At 44.3% G+C, this 23195-nt stretch overlaps 1 protein-coding gene across 1 annotated transcript in view; it reads left to right on the top strand.

Moving 5' to 3' along the window:
- LOC126354366 (uncharacterized) overlaps window positions 1-23195 on the top strand; it is a 198449-nt gene that overhangs the window by 119355 nt on the left and 55899 nt on the right. Inside the window, exons 9-10 of the mRNA XM_050003950.1 lie at window positions 3422-3712; window positions 21659-21769. Of these exons, the coding sequence (XP_049859907.1) occupies window positions 3422-3712; window positions 21659-21769 (402 nt within the window). The remainder of the gene's footprint in view (window positions 1-3421; window positions 3713-21658; window positions 21770-23195) is intronic.

The following is a 23195-nucleotide window of genomic DNA, read 5'->3' as shown; positions in this document are numbered from 1 at the left end:
TCTTCGTTCGCTGCCCTTGTGGCAACACGTTACACCAGCGATCGTCAAACATTTTTGCTCAAGAGCCAATAGCGACATTGTGGAGGGCACCTCGGGTCGCGTATGTTCCGATCTTATTATTAATTGGTATCCTACATAAATTAGTATCTTTTGAGACCACATTAGACTAGTTGTGGTTAAGGGCGCTATACGTTTGTTAAGTCGGCACCATTCGAAACACTTCGTGGCGACTGGTCTCGGTTTCAGATTGCTGCTATCCTCAGCGACCCCAAAGTTGTGACTGTGTAATCGTCGAAGTGTTTCTGTGTTGTCTCTGTGTGCAGATGATTTGTAACAGGAAATGCACTTGTTCGTGGAGGTATGTTCCGTCTACGCAACTAATTGAACGCAGTTTGTTTATTGCCATACGGGTTTCGCTACTATTATTTGGGAAGCATCATCAGTGGCCTGCAATACATGTTTTTTAATATATACAATAAACCTATTATGTGGTAGATACAGTATGCTACTATGTTGCATTTTGTCGTGTTTCCTCTTGTTTTTTAGGTTAGAATCAACTTTTGTAGCACAAATTTCGTAATGTGAAATTATTGTTCGGTGTTACTATTTCCAGCGCTGTTAACTCATACGTGCGATCCTGGACATGATAATTTCACATTACGAAATTTGTGCTACATAAGGTGATTCTAACCTATGGAAACAAGAGCAAAACCCGACAAAATGTAACATAGAAGCATATTGTATCTACCACATAATACAAAAAGAAACGTATTACAGGCCACCGAAGATGCTTCCCACATAAAAGAAACGAAACGGGTATGGCAATAAACAAGGTGCCTTTAATTAGTTGCATGCACGGAACATAGCTCCACGAATTTAAAGCAACTAAGGAAAGACGAAAAATAGAAAAAAATGACGAAAATGTACTTGTATTTTAATGCTTTATGCAACATGAGACGCGATCACAGATGTTTACTAAATGTTTTGAATGTCAGGTTTCTTAAGTTTCATAACACCTTTTATTTCACTTCATATTCCTTGCTGCAAAGTGTACTTCAATTGAAGACGATCGTCTCTGAAAATGCAATGGTTCAAATGGCTCTGAGCACTATGGGACTCAACTGATGTGGTCATCAGTCCCCTAGAACTTAGAACTACTTAAACCTAACTAACCTAAGGACATCACACACATCCATGCCCGAGGCAGGATTCGAACCTGCGACCGTAGCAGTCGCACGGTTTCGGACTGCGCGCCTAGAACCGCGAGACCACCGCGGCCGGCTGAAATGTGCATTCACGAGTCCATGTCACTTCCGTTTGAAATTTTGACTATGGGGGCTGATCGGCCCAAGTAACACAAACGCCCATGAAGTTTTACCATCAGGAAGCAAAACAAAAAATTCCCTTTCACCTTGCAGCGACAAATCTGTCCGCCTCTGCATCCCGCGCGGCCGCTACGGTCGCAGGTTCGAATCTTGCCTCGGGCATGGATGTGTGTGATGTCCTTAGGTTAGTTAGGTTTAAGTAGTTCTAAGTTCTATGGGACTGATGAGCACAGATATTAAGTCGCATAGTGCTCAGAGCCATTTGAACCATTTCGCCTCTGCATCCAGCTTCGCCTCTGAGGTGACTGGCAAACTTTATGCACTCATATTGCAATCCTTGTAACATATTTATGATCGACGAAGGAGTCAGGTACAGCCAACAGTAGCAGATAGTAAGTATTTATTCTATACTGGCTTAGGATGTAAATAATTTCTTCTTCAGAAGCTTCAGTAAAAATTAAGCACATCTTAAAATGTTACTGTCTCTGTAAGTATTTTCGTTTGTGACTGAGTAGAAAAATTGCTCTCTCAGGGATACGGCTGCTACTTCTCACGCGCATATTATTACAAAGTACGGCCGAGAACCGCGGGCCACACGAATGTTTTATTGGTTCCGCATGCAGCCGACAGGCCGAAGTTTGACGACCACTGCGTGAGAGGTTTAAAGCACTGCTCTGCATCATTGCCAACTGTGAGGCGTTTGAGAGGAATGAGGATATCCACCTCACACCACTTCGTGTTGACGATGATGCCGAGCAGCTACCGGGGCAGTGAACAGCTAAAGATTCTTGCGTATTTTGAGTGAAGCTACCCAATGAAGCAACTAATACACCAGCTGTGGCGCTTCAACTAGACATAAACTAGTGTCCCCTACATGTGGTGCCTGCGATTGCTTAATTATTTGCACATCGTATTTTTCTGAGACGGTGACTGTGCACCAGTCCCAACATTTGACGAAACTACAGTGGAAAATGGCCTACAACCCACAATCTGGCGTGTCGGTGTACAGGACCAATGGTTCATAATCCAGTGCACAGATGCTATCTGGATTTGGCTCACCTCCCTGTCCCACAAGCTGGCGTGCTGCACATTACGCCATGTGACCTGGCTTATATACAGCTAGCGTTGTTGTTGTTGTGGTCTTCATTCCTGAGACTGGTTTGATGCAGTTCTCCATGCTACTCTATCCTGTGCAAGCTGCTTCATCTCCCAGTACCTACTGCAACCTACATCGTTCTCAATCTGCTCAGTGTATTCATCTCTTGGTCTCCCTCTACGATTTTTACCCTCCACGCTGCCCTCCAATAGTAAATTGGTGATCCCTTGATGCCTCATAATACGTCCTACCAACCGATCCCTTCTTCTAGTCAAGTTCTGCCAGAACCGCCTCTTCTCCCCAATTCTATTCAATACCTCCTCATTAGTTATGTGATCTACCCATCTAATCTTCAGCATTCTTCTGTAGCACCACATTTCGAAAGCTTCTATTCTTTTCTTGGCCAAACTATTTATCGTCCATGTTATACTTGCATACATGGCTACACTCCATACAAATACTTTCAAAAACGACTTCCTGACACTTAAATCTATACTCGATTTTAACAAATTTCTCCTCTTCAGAAACGATTTCCTTGCCATTTGCCAGTTTACATTTTATATCCTCTCTACTTCGACCATTATCAGTTATTTTGCTCCCCAAATAGCAAACCTCCTTTGTTACTTTAAGTGTCTCATTTCCTAATCTAATTCCCTTAGCATCAACCGAGTTAACTAGACTACATTCCATTATCCTCGTTTTGCTTTTGTTGATGTTCATATTATATCCTCCTTTCAAACACAGTCCATTCCGTTCAACTGCTCTTCCAAGTCGTTTGCTGTCTGTGACAGAATTACAATGTCATCGGCGAACCTCAAAGTTTTTACTTCTTCTCCATCGACTTAAATACCTACTCTGAATTTTTCTTTTGTTTCCTTTACTGCTTGCTTAATATGCAGACTGAATAACATTGGGGAGAGGCTGCAACCCTGTCTCATTCCCCTCCCAACCATTGCTAGTGTACGTTATGTTTTTACGGATGTTCCCTGTTTTCCGGCAGCCTCAGGGCACGCACACGGGCCAGATGTACTCGGACATGCTGCACGGGCTGGTGGCGCTGAGCAACGAGTGCGAGAGCAGCGCCGAGTGGGCGATGGGCGCGCCCGTGGAGGAGCTGCCGCTGGTGGAGCAGATCCCCGTGCTGCACCGGCTGGACCACTCGGTGCACACGACGCGCCTCTGGGCGCTCGCCAACGCGCGCCGCCTCGCCTCCGCCTGGGACGTCGCCAAGTTCTTCCTGGTCAGCCAGGCCGACATCGCGCTCTGTCTGCGCAAGCTCCAGGAGCTCCACGTGAGTTCGCACCCGCAGCCAGGGGTACAAGCGCAAAGAGACGAAATACCTGCCACTGGAACGCCGTGTGCTGTTTGTCTCACACGTGATGTCCCTCAAGATTCCATCTTAGCGTCTGTACTTTTTTCTTCTGTGAGTTAGGGAATTTTCATCAGTATCGGTCACTACGCTGACTGGCACGATGCAGTTTTCCAGACCTGTCGCTTGCCAGTTATCAATTTCAGCCGTAAGTATTCATCAGATTTGACATGTCCCACAAGGTTCCATCTTAGCACCCCTATATTTTTTCTCTGAAGTAATGACTTGTCATAACTATCCAACCATGTACCCTAAGGTTGTTCCGATGCAGTTCTCTATTACTTGTGCACACCAGATATACATACCAGCTGTATGTCTTACATGCGATTTTCCATAAGGCTCCATCTTATGACTTGTACTATTAATTTAGTCAGCGATTTTTAAGCAGTATCATTCATCTATCATAAAGTTGGTTTTTTGTAGTTCTCCAGTCATATCACTTGCCATACATCCATTTCAGCGGCTCCATCCTACATCATCAGCAACCTGCCTTATTTACCTCCTCAGTCCAAAAAATTTCTAAACTGGATTAATAAAAAAAGAGAAAAATTAAGATAGTGGTTTTAATGCTTCAGGAGTCCTACATTGTCTCCCTCCTGCCCCCCCCCCCCCCCCCACTTAGTACGACACACACAACATTCAGAAAACCATGTGAAACTGCCAGAAAAGAGCTTCTCTGGGATGTTCAATTCGTACGATGCTTCGGCACCTCCTTTAGTCTTTGTGACTAATCAGAGACCCATTCCACACTTTGTAGTTTTGTGTTTGGTTCGTGTTGACACACTGTCTCGTTCGTTCGTGTTGACACCATGTCTCATCATCTTTTCCAGAAAGAAACTGTTCTCATTTTACATTTCAGTTAATTCATGGCAGGCGTCCATGTACCCTACTTTCTGTTCAGGAATCAAGGTGTGGAACAAACTTTCCACACACATTTCTCTACTTCAAAACGTTCTTGAACACTTGATTTAGGGATGTTGCGGTATTGAGCTTTGTGGCACGACACTGTTGACACACTACGGCCACAAGTCCACTACTTGACACAGCCTGTTCGCAGTTGAATGGTCGAATGCACATCTGTAATTTACAGTTGTTAGTTCAAGCTACCACCGCAGCTACAGCGCTGATGTTACTTATACGACAGTAATAAGATCAGTCTCCTAACTTCCCGGACGGACGATACATTGGTATTTATATATGACTCCGAAATTCTTTCTTTCCACCGTCCACTGGAAGGAAACACACATTGTATTGATATATTTTGAGTGGACTTGTCAAAACATGAAATAAAATGCTTTTGGGTTTTAGGCTGTGTGGTGTCGACAAAAGTTATGAAAATGTAACTTAATTTCGATCATTATATTCATGATTTAAATAATGAAAACTGCGACAGTTGCTCATTTATTGTCCTTAGCACAGCACGTTTAGAGTACTGATCCTAATTTTTAGCAGCATTTGTTTCATGAATAATTTTTTTGATAACGAGTTTGTTCGCGTGGCCAACCTCCGCAGCAATCAGAAAAATACATCTTCCCCTTTATTTGTGTTTAAGATATCATTAGAGGGATCTATAATGATAGTTATGATACACTTTTGATATGTATTATTCGTAGATTAAAAAATATAAGCATGTTTTTGTGTTTAGAACAGTTTTCTTTCAACGTCACATGAAAAGGGGGAAGAAAAATGTGCTAAACACAAAAACAAGTTTATGTTTCATAAACAGAGCGGTATTACGATTTCCATGTGACCAGATGAGAGGAAACTCAGGTGCCAACTAACAATACATAGAACTATAAGTAATCACTTATTTACATAAAAAGCGAGAAGTGAATTGTTTTATAATCTACGAATAATACATATCAGAACAAAAGTGTATCATTATAGGTCACAGTGATGATGCTTTAAAGTGAAAAACGACGAAACGTTTCTGGGAGAATAAAATACAGTGTTGCAAGAGAAGGTGTTTTTTATTTGAAAAACAAATAATTTCGGTGATATTTGCATGTGTATTTCTCAGTGACAGACTAGACAGTCAATCAGTTAACTTTTTCAAATGTTTCTTCTACATATGATAACGGTAGAAATTTTCATAAATATTTACATTTCCCAATTGATAATTCAGCAGTCAACAGCGGGAAAAATAAATTTTATTATTGACAGCTTTATGTATATAACGTAATCCAAAAACACTGTAACGTTTCTGACTGCATACAAACTCTTTGTAAAACCATAATGTCGTAATATCTTTGTAGTATGTTTTGATTTTTAAAACAGATACCATTAAGTGATGATTGGCGTGTGTGTAACATTCTGTGTAATGGAGGAAGCACAATACCTGTAAATAGATAAACAAAAATACTATTCCTAACATTAGCATATAAAAACATCTCAGGGTTTATTTTGTGCGAGTTTCCGATTGCTCTATAACCTTAGAAAGACATCTATAACGTAAATAGGCACGAAATCACACATGCAAACATCACCAAAGTATTCGTGTAAACAATTGCGAATAAATTTTCGAAACGTTTTGTGCTCAGCATGCAAAAATAAGTTCGCATGAGTCAGATATCATGGTGAGTTTTGACGTTGTTTCCTTGTTTACGAGGGTACCCCTGCGAGAGTCGCTAGAGTTGATTGGTCAGAGGTTTGACGAGAATACCACTGAACTTTTTAGGCATGTCTTGACTTCCACGTATTTTCTTTTTAATGGAGAATAGTACGAACAAACGGAGGGAGTCGCCAAGGGTAGCCCACTCTCACCGGTTGTAGCGAATTTGTACATGGAGAACTTCGAGGAGGAAGCCCTGTCGACATCCGAATGGAAACCTACTTGCTTTTTCCGTTACGTGGACGACACGTTCGTCATCTGGCCACATGGTATGGATAAACTCCTTGACTTCCTTACACATCTAAACTCCATACACCCCAACATCAAATTCACTATGGAGACTGAAACGGAGGGTAAATTACCTTTCCTTGACGTCTTGGTCAGGAGAAGGGCTGACGGCACCCTAGGTCATGGGGTGTATCGAAAGACAACACACACTGATCTGTATTTGCACGCAGACAGCTGCCACCACCCTTCACAGAGGAATGGGGTACTTAAAACTCTAGTACATAGGGCGCGCACTATCTCTGACACAGAGAGTCTACCCCAGGAATTGGAACATCTGAGAACTGTGTTTCGAAAGAATGGGTACTCAGAGTGGCAGATCCAACGTGCTCTCCGCCCAACCACTGCAGCACAACCTGTTGAGATGGATGAAGTCACGAGGGAGGAGGTAGGCACTGCATTTATTCCATACACAGGCGCACTCTCGGGGAAAATCGCCCGCATTCTGAAGAAACACCGGGTTGGACCTGTGTTTTGTCCTCCGAATAAAACTCGTACACTGGTGGGGAGCACCAAAGATGACCTCGGTTTGAGGAAGGCTGGCGTGTACCAGATTCCGTGTCAATGTGGCAAGTCGTATATTGGTCAGACGATGCGTACCGTCGAGGATCGATGCCGTGAACACCAGAGGTACACTCGACTGATGTATCCGAGCAAGTCGGCGGTCGCTGAACATTGTTTGTCGGAAAATCACGCTATGGAGTATGAGCGAACGAGGATTCTGGTACAGACGTCGAGATACTGGGACAGCGTTGTTAGAGAGGCTATCGAAATTCGCACCAATGACGACCTCATAAACCGTGACTGTGGCTATAATCTTAGCAAGGCTTGGGAACCAGCGATTGGGTTAATCAAGAGTAAATCGAGCAAACGCATAGTTGTGACGACCACGGCGGACAGAGCCATCACACCGACGTCATCTCAGACGCCGTCGCAATCTGTTCCACCGCGCTACCGTGGCGCGGGGCGCGGACGGCGGAGGGAGCGCGTCGCGGGCGGAGGGTATTTAAATCGGCCGCCGCCGCGACCGAACCCAGTTCCCTCTGAGCAGCCATAGTGTACGGATCTCCGTGCCGGCACGTTCACAGGAGCTCAGTTCTTCAGTTCACCTGATGATGGCGACATGTTTGATCGCCGAAATATTGTGACCGTTTGACACTATAGACCGGCAGTACACCCGTGGATATTTTGAACATAAAGTAATGGTACAATCAGCCAAATGCTAATGAAGAAACTAGACACAGTTGGCTCTGGGACAGATTACCCGCCGGCCGCGGTGGTCTCGCGGTTCTAGGCGCGCAGTTTGAAACCGTGTGACTGCTACGGTAGCAGGTTCGAATCCTGCCTCGGGCATGGATGTGTGTGATGTCCTTAGGTTAGTTAGGTTTAAGTACACTCCTGGAAATTGAAATAAGAACACCGTGAATTCATTATGCCAGAAAGGGGAAACTTTATTGACACATTCCTGGGGTCAGATACATCACATGATTAAACTGACAGAACCACAGGCACATAGACACAGGCAACAGAGCATGCACAATGTCAGCACTAGTACAGCGTATATCCACCATTCGCAGCAATGCAGGCTGCTATTCTCCCATGGAGACGATCGTAGAGATGCTGGATGTAGTCCTGTGGAACGGCTTGCCATGCCATTTCCACCTAGTGCCTCAGTTGGACCAGCGTTCGTGCTGGACGTGCAGACCGCGTGAGACGACGCTTCACCCAGTCCCAAACATGCTCAATGGGGGACAGATCCGGAGATCTTGCTGGCCAGGGTAGTTGACTTACACCTTCTAGAGCACGTTGGGTGGCACGGGATACATGCGGACGTGCATTGTCCTGTTGGAACAGCAAGTTCCCTAGCCGGTCTAGGAATGGTAGAACGATGGGTTCGATGACGGTTTGGATGTACCGTGCACTATTCATTGTCCCCTCGACGATCACCAGAGGTGTACGGCCAGTGTAGGAGATTGCTCCCCACACCATGATGCCGGGTGTTGGCCCTGTGTGCCTCGGTCGTATGCCGTCCTGATTGTGGCGCTCACCTGCACGGCGCCAAACACGCATACGACCATCATTGGCACCAAGGTAGAAGCGACTCTCATCTCTGAAGACGACACGTCTCCATTCGTCCCTCCATTCACGCCTGTCGCGACGCCACTGGAGGCGGGCTGCACGATGTTGGGGCGAGAGCGGAAGACGGCCTAACGGTGTGCGGGACCGTAGCCCAGCTTCATGGAGACGGTTACAAATGGTCCTCGCCGATACCCCAGGAGCAACAGTGTCCCTAATTTGCTGGGAAGTGGCGGTGCAGTCCCCTACGGCACTGCGTAGGATCCTACAGTCTTGGCGTGCATCCGTGCGTCGCTGCGGTCTGGTCCCAGGTCGACGGGCACGTGCACTTTCCGCTGACCACTGGCGACAACATCGATGTACTGTGGAGACCTCACGCCCCACGTGTTGAGCAATTCGGTGGTACGTCCACCCGGCCTCCCGCATGCCCACTATACGCCCTCGCTCAAAGTCCGTCAACTGCACATACGGTTCACGTCCACGCTGTCGCGGCATGCTACCAGTGTTAAAGACTGCGATGGAGCTCCGTATGCCACGGCAAACAGGCTGACACTGACGGCGGCGGTGCACAAATGCTGCGCAGCTAGCACCATTCGATGGCCAACACCGCGGTTCCTGGTGTGTCCGTTGTGCCGTGCGTGTGAACATTGCTGGTAGAGCCCTCTCGCAGTGTCCAGAGCAAGTATGGTGGGTCTGACACACCGGTGTCAATGTGTTCTTTTTTCCATTTTCAGGAGTGTAGTTCTAAGTTCTAGGACACTGATGACCACAGCAGTTAAGTCCCATAGTGCTCGGAGCCAGTTGAACCATTTTGAACAGATTACCCAGTCCAAGCACATTTCATCGCTATCTGCAATGCAGTCACCAACTTTCCGGCCAATGTAAGGGCACACGAACCCTGCTGCGGTATTCACAAAATCAGACGGCACCGGTTACAGAGGGGTGTGCTAACATAGCTCACTCGTTTTTTGGAACCACCGTAGTATGCTTATTACTTGTTCTTCAGATAATGTACATAATTCATAAATCTAATAGATACTGGCTGTGCGGTATCGTCCAAGGGTGGTAGGAAGGCTCTGCCCAGTCCGTGACCTCCGTTCAAGAAGACAACATCGGTTAGTTAGGACACTAGAGTGACCTGCGTCGTAGAAATGCACTGTCGTTATAAACCTTTCGAATTTTGCACGTCAGGAGAAGAGTTGTGAAAGGGAGGCATCAAGTGATGCTTTAATATTCGAAGACACTTCGAATATTCGGAAAATTCTTGTGACCGTATGAAGTTATGAGGTGTTTGAGAAAGATAATGAGACTGACAACACTGCGAACGTTTTAGCAATTCCGTATTGTTCTACCTGCATAGACCAGCGTGTTCATCACTTCCATTTGCTTAGTCAGAGTTTCAGCTCCATACAGCCATTGCATGATTTTTGAGAGCGTCATCACTGAAGTTGCGTTTTTGTTGTGTATTACGAAAATGAAACAGTGGAATTCAGAGCAACGTTATGTCATCAGATTTTGTGGTGAACTAGGGGAATCCGCGAGTGTGACCTTTCAAAAGTTGAAACAGGCCTATGGGGAACATTCCTTGTAAAGAGCACAAATTTTCAGCTGGCATAAATCATTTTTGGTAGACCGAGAACACGTGGAAGACGAACCTCAGCCAGCGAGACTTTCAACTTGAAAAACCGACAAAAACGTCGAACGTGTACTTGCTCTTATGAAATCAGCAACCCTGCAGAAGTTCCGGACACTCAAGGGTGTGAAAAAAGGGATTGGTCTGATGTCCGCTCAGGGTGTGGAGGAAATGATTACGAAATTCGGAAAAACACTTTCTTTTGAAATGCAGTATAGCGGAGCGAGGAAAGCAGTTGATCTGGCGTCTGTAGAAGATGTGGCCACAGCATTGCAGGAGGGATTGAGCTGTCGTATGCAAACATGCAGTGCACGGACAACTGGCCGCACGTTGGACATGCTTGCGAACATGGTGCATAAAGTCCTACGAAATATCTTCCATTCTTATTCATTCAAAATCACCCTTGTTCAAGAGTTGCTTCCTGCTGACCTGCCAGAAAGACAAACGTTCGCTTCTGGGATATCTTGCTTGCATGAAAGCGGACAATGAATGCCTATGCAACAGTCTGTCGACAAACTAAGTCCGTTTCCATCTCCAAGGACATGTCAATACGTAAAATTACAGAATGTGGCCAACGGAACGCACTTCAACCGATACCATCCATTCTGCAAAGGTGATTGTGTGGCGCAGGTTGACTGCATCGTTTATCGTAGGACCATATTTTTTTCGACGAGATGAGTCCTGCGGGTCCTGTTATCTTTCCCGTCACTGGTAAACACTATGAGAGCCTCCTGCGAACCAACTTCATTCCAGCCTTTTAACAGCGTGGATGTGTAATCAGAATCATTTATAGAAAGATGACGCTCCTCTACATATTGCAGAGCCAGTGAAGCTACTGCTGCAGAAGCATTTTGGGAACGGTAGAATTATCAGTCATCATTTTCCTACAGAATGGCCGTCCAGATCACTTGACCTCAATCCATGTGGCTTCTGGCTGCGGGTTTATCTGAAAGAAGTTTTGTTCCGTGCTCCTACTAGGAACGTAGCTGAACTGAAGGCACGCATTGCGCAGCGCATTCTGAACGCGGCTCCTGAGACACTCTAATCTGTTGTGGAACATACTGCTTCTCGATTTCAACTTGGGACACAAAACGGTGGACAGCATATTGCGTTTTTCTTGCGCCTATCTCACTACAATTAGAAACCTATGTAATTTTGCTTTTTACGCGGGGTTTGGTCACAGGTTCATTAAAAACCGGTTTCTCCCCCATCTGCGGTGGACGGGTTTACCTTACTAACAGCGCCACAACTATGGACTGCCGAACTTTTGCAGTCATGCACACGAACGGTGTAATATGCAGCTCATACTATAACAGTTGTATTGCGATTTCTCTGTCGTTTGTAGCCTACCCCATTTACGTTAAGACGCTTCACCGCCATCTGTCAGTATTGGTAATTTCTCTCTCTCTTCTGTCTTTTTTTTCATGTCGTTTCCCCCTGCGTCAGTAATATGCCGTTCAGATCTGACGACAGTATGAGGATTAGCGTTTTGAAACTGGGACTTTAATTACGGACGCACTGTATATGACGTGGATGTACAATCCTGCGTGCCAAGCGAACAATGTGCCTATTCTCTCAGGCGTTAGTAGCTTGTGGCCGTTGGTATGCTGCACGGTGCTGAGTGTGGCTCTTCATAACTCGTCGTTTCCATATTCGCGTGACTAGCACCGATGTTGCGGACCGATAAACCGCAACCTCCACACCGCACGATTCTGCCGCTGTCGAATTTCGACACGTTCCGGTAGTTTTTCCTTCTTCCTGCAGGGGGATAACACTGTGTTCTTACAAACAAGAAACAAACAGATGCGATTTGTGAATCAGAAACACGCTAGATAACCTTTCCTGACACACAGAATGCAGAAGGTGTTACTCCTACCTGCTTTGTGGGGTTGCTCAGAAGTGATAATCATTTGAATATCCAAGCAATCCATTTTTACGTTTGCTGTATGCCGTCTTCGGGTTGTTGCAGTTTTAATGGGCAGCAGTGTCATTTAAAAGGCGACGTAGAGGAACATCTGATTGAGGGAAACGCAACACTCACGAGCACACAGTCACTCGCCGAACACAGCATGACTCATACGGAGCACCAGTCTACCAGAAAACTTCGTAAAACTGAATTGTTATTTAGAAACACAGTTTAGCGTAGAAAGCTTTGAACTGCAGGGTGGCACACGAAGTGTGTTACTATTTTGTTTTTGAATACAGGGTGTGGTAGATAAGTAATGAGACTCAGTCTAGAAAAACAAATTTATTGATCCAATTTGTACAAAACGTGAATATTCTTCAAAGTACTCGCCTTGGGCGTCGACACAACGTTGCCAGCGCGTTTTCCAAGCTTCATAGGCCCCACTGTAGTCCGTTTGAGTTATCCCAGTTAGTGCCTTCGGAATATCGTCGAAACGATGACCCTTCAGGCATCTTTTGACCTTCGGAAATAGGAAGAAATCAGGAGGACTTAAGTCAGGGCTGTATGGTGGCTGTGGCAGAACTTCAACTCCAATTCGGGTCAAGTAGGAGGTCACGAGGAACGCTGTGTGCGCCGGAGCGTTGTCGTGGTGGAGACGCCAGCGTTGAGCAAGGTCCTGTCGCTTCCGTTTGACGGCTCTGTGCAATCGCTGAAGGACTTCTTTGTAGAATTTGGCAAGAACAGTCTTCCCCTGAGGGACAAACTCTTTGTGAATTAACCCCCGCTTGTCGAAAAACACAATCAGCATTCTCTTGATGCAGGACTTTGACATTCTTGCTTTCTTCGGCCGCGGGGATGCCGGTCTGTGCCACTCCGAGCTCTGGGCTTTCGTCTCTGGGTCGTACTGAAATGTCCACGATTCGTCGCCTGTTACTACGTTGTCTAAAAAGTCTGGATTATTTTCCAAATCATTCAACATCTCATGGCAAACGTCCACTCGTTGTTGCTTTTGTTCAGCGGTGAGCACTTGGGGAACCAATTTTGTGCAAACTTTCCTCATCATCAAATCTTGCATAACAATTTTGTGAACCGTAAATTTATTCACGGAGACCCCATCGGCGATCATTTTGAGACTTAAACGACGGTCAGAGTCCAGGAGTTCTTTCACTTTGGCCACCGTTTCATCCACACGACTCGTTGAAGGGCGTCCAGATCGTTCCATGTCTTCAACAGATTCCCTCCCGTTTTTAAATTCATTAAACCACCGGAACACTTGAGCTCTTGATAGGGAGTCTTCTTTGTAGGCCTCCGTAATCATAGCAAAAGTTTCCGAAGCAGTTTTGCCCAAGTGTAAGCAAAATTTGATTGCATACCGCTGTTCTATCGAGCGATCCATCTTCAGCGTTTTCACAAGTGTCACGGGCACACAAACAACGTAATACGCGAAGCTCGACCCTCACTGCACCAGAGCTCCGACGCGACTGCGAACCGGTTCTATTGTTAGCTCAGATCCCCCACCACGTGACGTACAGGTGGAGACCGCCCTGCGAGCGACTGGGGCGCCGCGCGGCGGCCAGTCTCATTACTTATCTACCACACTGTGTATGAACTTTATTGTCATTACAATCTGAAAGGAACATATACTACAATGAAGAGCCGTCCATGGAGATTTGTTCTAACTCAGCACATGCTCAATATGTCCACCATTTCGTTTCCTAACTTCCTTCAAACGAACACTGAAGTTAGTGATTACCCTACGGCACATGTCTTCCGTAATTTCACTGCAAACTTGAAGAATAAGTCTTCTGAGCTCCATTAAATCACGTGGACGTTTCGGGAAAAATTTTTCCTTTCGGTACTCCCAAAGAAAAAAGTCACATGGATTGAGGTCTAGACTATTGGGGGCCCAATTTTGTCCGTCATTGAACCGACTTGAAAACCTGGGTGAAATGACCCGCATGTCGAAATGCTCGTGTAAAAACTCCAACACAGTGTTTGCAGTATGTGGCCTTGCTCCATCTTACATGAACCACTGCGTGTTGAAGGGCAAGACAGTAGCAAGAAGCTGTGGAATGAAGCTATTGCGAAGTATGCTCAAATAACGCACGCTGTTCACAGTTTCTTCAAAGAAAAAGGGTCCAATAAGTCCGTGACTGGAAATTGCTGCCCACGCTGTAATCCTCGGAGTATAATGTTGTCGTTCATAAAGCACTTGTGGGTTTTCAGTGGCCCGAAAGCGTACATTTTGTTTGTGAACCACACCGTCTAAATGAAAATGTGCCTCGTCTGAAAACCAAACGTTGTTGAGAGTCTCTTCCCTATCCTCCACCCACTGAGCAAACAGTAGTCTCTGCTGCTTGTGTTCTTCAGTGAGCTTCTGTGCACAGGTCATCTTGTATGGGTACATATGGAGGTCACTTTTAAGAATGCGTTAAAAGGAGTGTCTGCCTTTCTACACGATTTCTCGGGACTTCTCTGTACAGCAACTCGTACCGCTTCAATATTCTCCAACGAACAAACAGGCTTAGGCCGAGGTCGCTTCGATTCTAATACTGTTCCTTCCTGTACAAATTTATCGTACAACCTGTGGATGGTCTTCTTGCAAGGGACCCATCGTGTGTTAAACTGTTGTCGAAACGGCTCTGAGTCACAACAAGGCTTTTCGTTTCACGAAAAAGTAACACAATTGCCGATCGTTGCTGTGTCGTCAGTTTTCCATTGTCAGCCATTGCTGCTTACTAGTCTCCTAGCGGCAGTATCGTGAATTACACGTTATTTCGTAACTCATTTATTTTTCCAAGCTCTGCCGGTACTGCTGTAGAGATCCCAGCGGGATATCTAAGATGCGTCGTAAATTGTGATTAGATTAGATTAATACTAGTTCCATGGATCATGAATAAGATATTTCGTAATGATGTGGAACGAGTCAAATTTTCCAATACATTACATAATTAAGTTAATTTAACAACATACTTATAATTTTTTGTTCTTATTTTCCTTAATTTATATCAAAAAAAATGGTTCAAATGGCTCTGAGCACTATGGAACTCAACTGCTGTGGTCATCAGCCCCCTAGAACTTAGAACTACTTAAACCTAACTAACATAAGGACATCACACACATCCATGCCCGAGGCAGGATTCGAACCTGCGACCGTAGCAGTCGCACGGTTCCGGACTGCGCGCCTAGAACCGCGAGACCACCGCGGCCGGCTATATCTAAAAATTCCTCTATGGAGTAGAAGGAGTTGTCATTCAGAAATTCTTTTAATTTCTTCTTAAATACTTGTTGGTTATCTGTCAAACTTTTGATACTATTTGGTAAGTGACCAAAGACTTTAGTGGCAGTATAATTCACCCCTTTCTGTACCAAAGTTAGATTTAATCTTGAATAGTGAAGATCATCCTTTCTCCTAGTATTGTAGTTGTCCATACTGCTATTACTTTTGAATTGGGTTTGGTTGTTAATAACAAATTTCATAAGAGAGTATATATACTGAGAAGCTACTGTGAATATCCCTAGATCCTTAAATAAATGTCTGCAGGATGATCTTGGGTGGACTCCAGCTATTATTCTGATTACACGCTTTTGTGCAATAAATACTTTATTCCTCAGTGATGAATTACCCCAAAATATGATGCCATATCCAAGCAATGAGTGAAAATAGGCGTAGTAAGCTAATTTACTAAGATGTTTATCACCAAAATTTGCAATGACCCTTATTGCATAAGTAGCTGAACTCAAACGTTTCAGCAGATCATCAATATGTTTCTTCCAATTTAATCTCTCATCAATGGACACACATAAAAATTTGGAATATTCTACCTTAGCTATATGCTTCTGATTAAGGTCTATATTTATTAATGGCGTCATACCATTCGCTATACGGAACTGTATGTAACAATTGGTAACACATTTCGTGTGCTACCCTGTAGTTGTACACGGAATACGTCAGTTGGTCTGTAATGCTTCCTAATTATAAGTAACTATGATGCCAGAATAGCTGCTGCTGCACCTCGCCGATCACCACGGACGTCACACTTACACAAGCCGCTAGGGAATACAGCCACACGACGACAGCATCAGAGGAACACAATATGATTGCGACCTCATGGCAGGATATAACATTAAAAAAGCTATATTTGAAACGTCTGGATTAATATTTGAGAAGACCATATTATCAAGTGTATCTTAGTTAACTGTGCAACACCTGTTGTTTCTGAGGACTTCTGCAGTCAATTGTCTGTGAATAGATAAGAACTGGGAGGTTTCGAAACAACAGTAAATCGGCAGTAGGAAAACAATTAGATATATTGATTAGGCGCTATTGTACTCCCTTTCTTTTGATTTATTTAGTGCTTTTCCTCTTTGTTCTATACATGTTTTCTCTGTTAAGCTGTAAACTCTTTTCATTCCAAACAGATTTTGTAGGTTGATTCTGAACTGTTCACATTTACAATAGCTAAATGTAACTCAGTGTAATATACCAAGAGAGTAGCTCAAAACTTATACACTAAATACGAGGACTATCCAGAAAGTGATAAAAGTTTTGGTCTATCACGGCGGTGGGGTACAGCCGTCATCTTTGTGTCGTAAGTTTCCTACACTCATTACGCATCTAGCGTTAGTAGAGTGTGTTCTGTTTATGAGCAACTTTGCTTTCTGTGACGTGTGAAAATGTGCGTTGCAATAGAAAATTCCGCCACTGTTTTCTTGTAAGATGGGACAGCACCTCATCTCGCTCGCTCAATGAAAGCTCTGCTTAATGGAGCTTCCTACCAACGTCTTATCTCCAGAGGTTTCCCAGATGCATGGCCAGCAAAGTCTGACCTCAATCCATGTGACATTTGGCTCTCGGGATATTTGTAAAAAAACGCGCTTACCAGGGACACGTTCGGTCTCTACCTGATCTGAAGGCCAATATGCAGGAACACTTTGCTCAGCTTCCACCGGAACTGGTGCCAGCGATAGTTGATCGCGTCGCTTTGCGGTTGCAGCATCTCGTCGAAGTCTGTGGTGCTCATATTGAACAAATTGTGTACGCGGCAGAGAATAATAGAATGAACGTTGTATCTTTCTCACTTGTTTGACCTTTTCATCCCACGCCCCATTCCTACTCCGTTATATGTGGAAACATTTCTATACGTCTTTCTGCATTCAAAAAAATGGTTCAAATGGCTCTGATCACTATGGGACTTAACATCTGACGTCACCAGTCCCCTAGAACTTAGAACTACTTAAACGTAACTAACCTAAGGACATCACACACATCCATGCCCGAGGCAGGATTCGAACTTGCGACCATAGCGGTCTCGCGTTTCCAGACTGTAGAGCCTAGAACCGCTCGGCCACACCGGCCGACTCTTGCATTCATAGAGCGGGATTTGCACCTAGTGGCCAAAATTGGAACCAATATTTTTCCAGCGTAAATCAGCTCCTCATTAACGCTTTAGAATATCTATAAAGTTCCACTGTCATACGATAATTACAGCCGACACTGGACATCTGTGAATAGCTACGCTTTAATAACAGCCACCCAGTTCATTACCTCCTAGAATGGTCATACAGGTCGGCGTCTAGAATTACGCAGCAAAAACAAACTCACTCCGATATTTGCGTTGACTCGGTCTGACTTACGTCGCATACTGTGCCTGACATTATATACACTCCCATGCACAGACTGAAGGGTGACACGTTCAGAGGTACGAACGACTCCACCACGAACGCATTTCCCCACTAACCTCACACAGAGCATGGACGCGCTGTAGTATCTCGAAATGTGGAAGGAGGTTGGCTGGATTTATAGGTCGCTGCTCATGTGTATACGAAATTGGATTCTTATATACCACCTTGCGATGAGCAAAGCGGGAAATGGCAACTACTACACACATCTTCTAGATCAAAACAAGACAGTCCGTTTCATGAATGCATAAATCATCCGACAAAGATGCTCTGGCAATTGGCAAAATCAGAAATTGTTCGCAGCTCGCTGGCCGACCGGAGTGGCCGAGCGGTTCTAGGCGCTGCTACGGTCGCAGATTCGAATCCTGCCTCGGGCATGGATGTGTGTGATGTCCTTAGGTTAGTTACGTTTAAGTAGTTCTAAGTTCTAGGGGACTGATGACCTCAGAAGTTAAGTCCCATAGTCCTGAGAGACACTTGATCCATTTGAGCAGCTCGCGGTCTAGGGATCACGATGCTGCCTCTGGATCACGATGTCCCAGGTTCGATTCCCAGCCGGGTTGAGGATTTTATCTGCCGGGGAACAGAGTGTTTGTGTTGTCCTCATCATTTCATCATCATTTGTGAGAATGACTAGATTGGACTATGAAAAGTCATCGTTGACTCGCAAGTGGCCGATGTGGCGTAATGTAAAAAGGACTTACAGTATGGCAGCCGAACTCCCGGCTAATAATGCCATACAATCATTTCATGTGAAAAGAAAATGGAATATGTAAAAATTGGGACTTCTGAGCGCCTCACAAACCAAACGTCATCATCATCAAAATGAGAGATTTCTTGTATTATTTTCTGAAGCATCCACTTTCCAGTCACAGTAATGTGATCACATGTGAGAAGCATGAATGACCACTTTTTGCCGTGCAGACCGCTGCGAGACGTCCAGGGAGGGTGTCAACGAGGTTCTGGAAGGTATCATCTGGGATATGGAGTCATGCTGACTCCAGTGGCGTAGCCAGCCAGCTGCGATAGGTTTCTCGGTTGGGTTTCAATGTCGCGAACAGCCCAGTCGAAGTGATCCCACAGATTCTCATTTGTGTTAAAATCCGGGGAGTCTGGTGGCCAGGGGAGTACGGTAAACTCATTCTGGTGCTCTTAGAATGACGCACGTACACTTCGAGCTGTGTGGCACGTTGCATTGTCCTGCTGGTAGATGCCATTGCTCCGAGGACTAAGCAGACTTCATGTAGGGATGGACGTGGTCCCGCAGGATAAATGCAAACTTGTGTTCACCCATTGCCCATCCCAGAATGGCGAGATCAAGCAGGGAATGCCGCGATAGCAACCCGCACACCATACCCCATGCAGGGTGTTTGCTTTCAGACGTTTCATGCCGTACACGCCATTTGCCATTTGTCCGATAAGCATGAGATGTGATTCATCTGAAAACACCACCTGTCGCCACTCAGCGAACATTCAGATGCGTTTCTGGCGTGCAGTTACCAGCCTTCGTCGCCCCTGAACAGCATCCAGCACGGGTGCATGAACCAGGCGCCTAATGTGGAAGCCAATACACAGCAACGTTCAAATGGCTCTGAGCACTTGTGGGACTTAACTTCTGAGGTCATCAGTCCCCTAGAACTTAGAACTACTTAAACCTAACTGAACTAAGGACATCACACATATCCGTGCCCGAGGCAGGATTCGAACCTGCGACCGTAGCGGTCGCGCGGTTCCAGACTAGCGCCCAGCACCGCTCGGCCACCCCGGCCGGCGTGGAAGTGAACCCACGTTTCGTACCCAGTAACGATTTTTGCAAGGAAGCCATCACCTTCTCGTTCAAAGCGCCGAAGAAGTTCTTCACAAGCATCAACACGTAGTTCTCTCATTTCAGGAGTCCGCTGCCATGGCACCCATCCTGTAAACACTTCGTGAAAATCGAGCACATCATGCACAATGTGGTGTGCTGACCCATGACTAATCTGTTAACATGCTGCAATGTCATTCAGTGTCACTCGGCGGTTTTCCTTCACTATGGCTTCAACTGCTTCAATGTTCTGTGGAGTCACAATTCGTTGTGCCAGACCTGGACGAGGAGCATCTTCCACTGAAGTCACACTATTTGCGAACTTCCTACTCCATTCGTAGACTTGCTGCTGTGACAAACATGCATCACCGTACTGAACCTTCATTCGTCGATGAATTTCAATAGGTTTCACATATTCACTATGCAAAAACCGAATAACCGAACGCTGTTCTTCCCTGGTGCAAGTCGCTAGTGGGGCGGCCATCTTTATACTGATACTGCGACGTTATGTGTGCATTTGCACTATGCTGCCACCTACAGGCCATTCTGCACGCTGTTTGTAACACGCTTACCAACTTACAGAATAACGGCGCGAAATTTCGATTTGTTATTACAAATTTAAGGTCTTCATTAGACTCACCCTCGTATCATCCACTGCTATTTCTGCCAGCTGTCGTCTGTGAGCGGCTGTTGCACGTAGCTGTCGAGCACAGGAGGGGTCACATTGATGTGACTGGACCGTTCGTTATCTATAATCTAACTTCCACATACTGCGATAAACAAAGAAAACTGTGGCTGGTAAACGTCCCATGAAGAGGTATGGCCTCTGTGTATGGGTAGTTTGCAGATCTTCCAGAATCGCATTTCGAGAACGGAGTGCATTTACTGAAAAAACGTTTGAACACTGTGGACAGACTCGAACTGTGACTTCGACGAAGCACATATGAATTTTCGACAGTGCATAGCCCAAAAAAGTTTTACCTTGTCCTCATAGCATTGCACGTATTTATTCACCTTGGTCTTCTATTCTTTCATTATTTATTTGTGAACAACTGCAAACGAGAGAGGTGATAAATTGCAAGGCTGCCTTGCGCCTGCTTAAAACTAAATTGTCTTCTTTGGTTTCTCACTATTATTACTCCCTCTCTTACAACAAATATGTTCAGATCCGAGACGCATCAAATGTTCAATACTGTAATACAGGATGTTTATAAATGAATATCGGGGTTTTAACGCTTTATAATATTTATTACATTAAACCTACAGTTATAAATGATATGTCAAATGAAAGAGCAACTCAAACAGTTTTACCAAGAACCTTATAAATGCTCAATGTGAGCACCATTTGTCACACGGCACACATCAAGTCTACAGCCGACCGCTGTATAGGTCGCAAGGGTCCCAATGACAGGGCTTGCTTTGCATGGGTTCCACGTTCACCCGACCTAACGCCATGCGATTTTTTCCTTTGGGGCTTCATCAAGGATCGTGTGTACGTGCCTCCGCTACCAGCAGACCTCCCTGAATTAAGCTGTTGCTACAATCACTGAAGACAAAGTTATCAACGTTTAGGAAGAACTCGGCTATGGACTTAATGTGTGCCGTGTGACAAACGGTACTCACATTGAACATTTATAAGGTTCTTTGTAAAACTGTTTGACTTGCTTTTTCATTTGACATAGCATTTATAACTGTAAGTTTAATATAATAAATATTAAAAAACTCTAAACCCCCGATATTTATTTCTAAACACCTGTAAATTGCTAATGTGTAGATGATCCTCATCATTATCCCTTCGAAGTTAAAGTTCTGACATTTAAGAAAATTGATTAACAGCGAGAGAAATACCAAGTAATTTCCTTTATTTTCAGTTCGCTGAACATAATGATCTCAGCAGCGTGTCCAGTGAGCATGTCATGGTGTGTGCGAAGATGCGAGCGAAACTTGTGTCAGAAGTCAGGAGCAATATAGAAAAACTCAAGGTAAGGGAACTAAGTTTCTAAAAAATTGTATAAAACTTCCTGTTTTGTTTGAGCACCTGAGGACCACACGAAAGAACTCTTGTCTTTTCTCTTTTCTCCTTCCACACTTTCCAGTAGCTTTTCATTCTTTCCCTACGTTGTCTCTTTGTTTTTCCGTGAAAGCCATTCACAGCTTTTTACTTTTGCTCTGATTTTTTTCTCTTTTTCTTATTTCTTCCTCCGTTATTTCCATTTCCCTCATGACGGCTTTAACTTCTTTGATTCAAATCGCTGATCTTTTTGGGTTTTGTGAAAAAGAAATTTTAATTTCTTTTCCTATCTAGCCATTTTGATTGTCCCTAGGACACAACCCTTCTCTTCCTCAATGTGTCCAGTATTCGTCCTATTGTTTCAACTACTTTATTACTTCTTAATTGCACCAAGATTTTCCTGATTACTTTCGCTCTCTTCTTTCCTATTTCAACTAATTGTTTGACTGTGTTTAAGGGAAGGTATTATGACGAATAAAAACATTTTGGTCTAATTACATTGTTTAGTGCCGGAGTTTATTTCTTTTTATGCAAGTTTTTTGTTAATTGAGAGGCCACTTTAGTTTCACTTGCCTTTTCTAAGTAGTTTCTTTGTACATGGCATTCTGTTGTATTACTTCAACTAGGTATCTAAATTTTGTAGTTTTTATAATTCTTCTCTAATCTGTTTCCATGTATTTCGTTGCCTTCCTGGAATCTGTGACACAGTCTGATTTTTCTTTTTTTTTTTTTAAGAAAAATATACATGGGCTTGCATTGGAAGTTGTTTCTCGTATTGTTGCATCGTCTACAGATTCACCTAAGATTGGGAGATCGTCGGCAAAATCCAAACAATCATGTCTCAGATTATCCCCTTTTCTCATAAATATGATTTTTTAAAAATTACTTCTACTTTTGTTGAACGCACACACAATGTTGACGTTAAGGTTTTAAAATAAACCGAGTTATACCGTGGATCGGGGTCCACGCAAAATTTTAGGTTTCGCTATAACTTTCTGATTATATCATGTCAAAGTTCGCAGCCAATCAAAAATCAAAATCATAAAACCTCGACACAAAGGATAGCATGATAATATTTAAACAAACGTTGGAGCAAATGTGTAGGAGATTTGGGCAGTTTTTCGTAGTAAATGTCCTAAATGATGTTTCGATGCTTCCTCATTTTAAAAATGGCATAATGTTAATGCGACGATATTATCTCGGTAGCAGAACACGATTCACTCACAACAATTTAAAGCTTATGCGTCAGCTGTGTCAAAGGGGTTCCAGTGCACCGTTGCAGTCGTTCCTACAAATACTGTTCGTCGAAAACACCTGCAAATATTCCCAAAATATGATGCAGAGCTGATTCCAAATTACTACTGCCGAAGCACTTGAGAATTAAAATTCTGTTAATC

Source organism: Schistocerca gregaria, chromosome 3 (genome assembly GCF_023897955.1).
Source record: "Schistocerca gregaria isolate iqSchGreg1 chromosome 3, iqSchGreg1.2, whole genome shotgun sequence".
Taxonomy (NCBI): Eukaryota; Metazoa; Arthropoda; class Insecta; order Orthoptera; family Acrididae; genus Schistocerca; species Schistocerca gregaria.
This window is presented reverse-complemented; position numbering and strand designations above follow the sequence as displayed.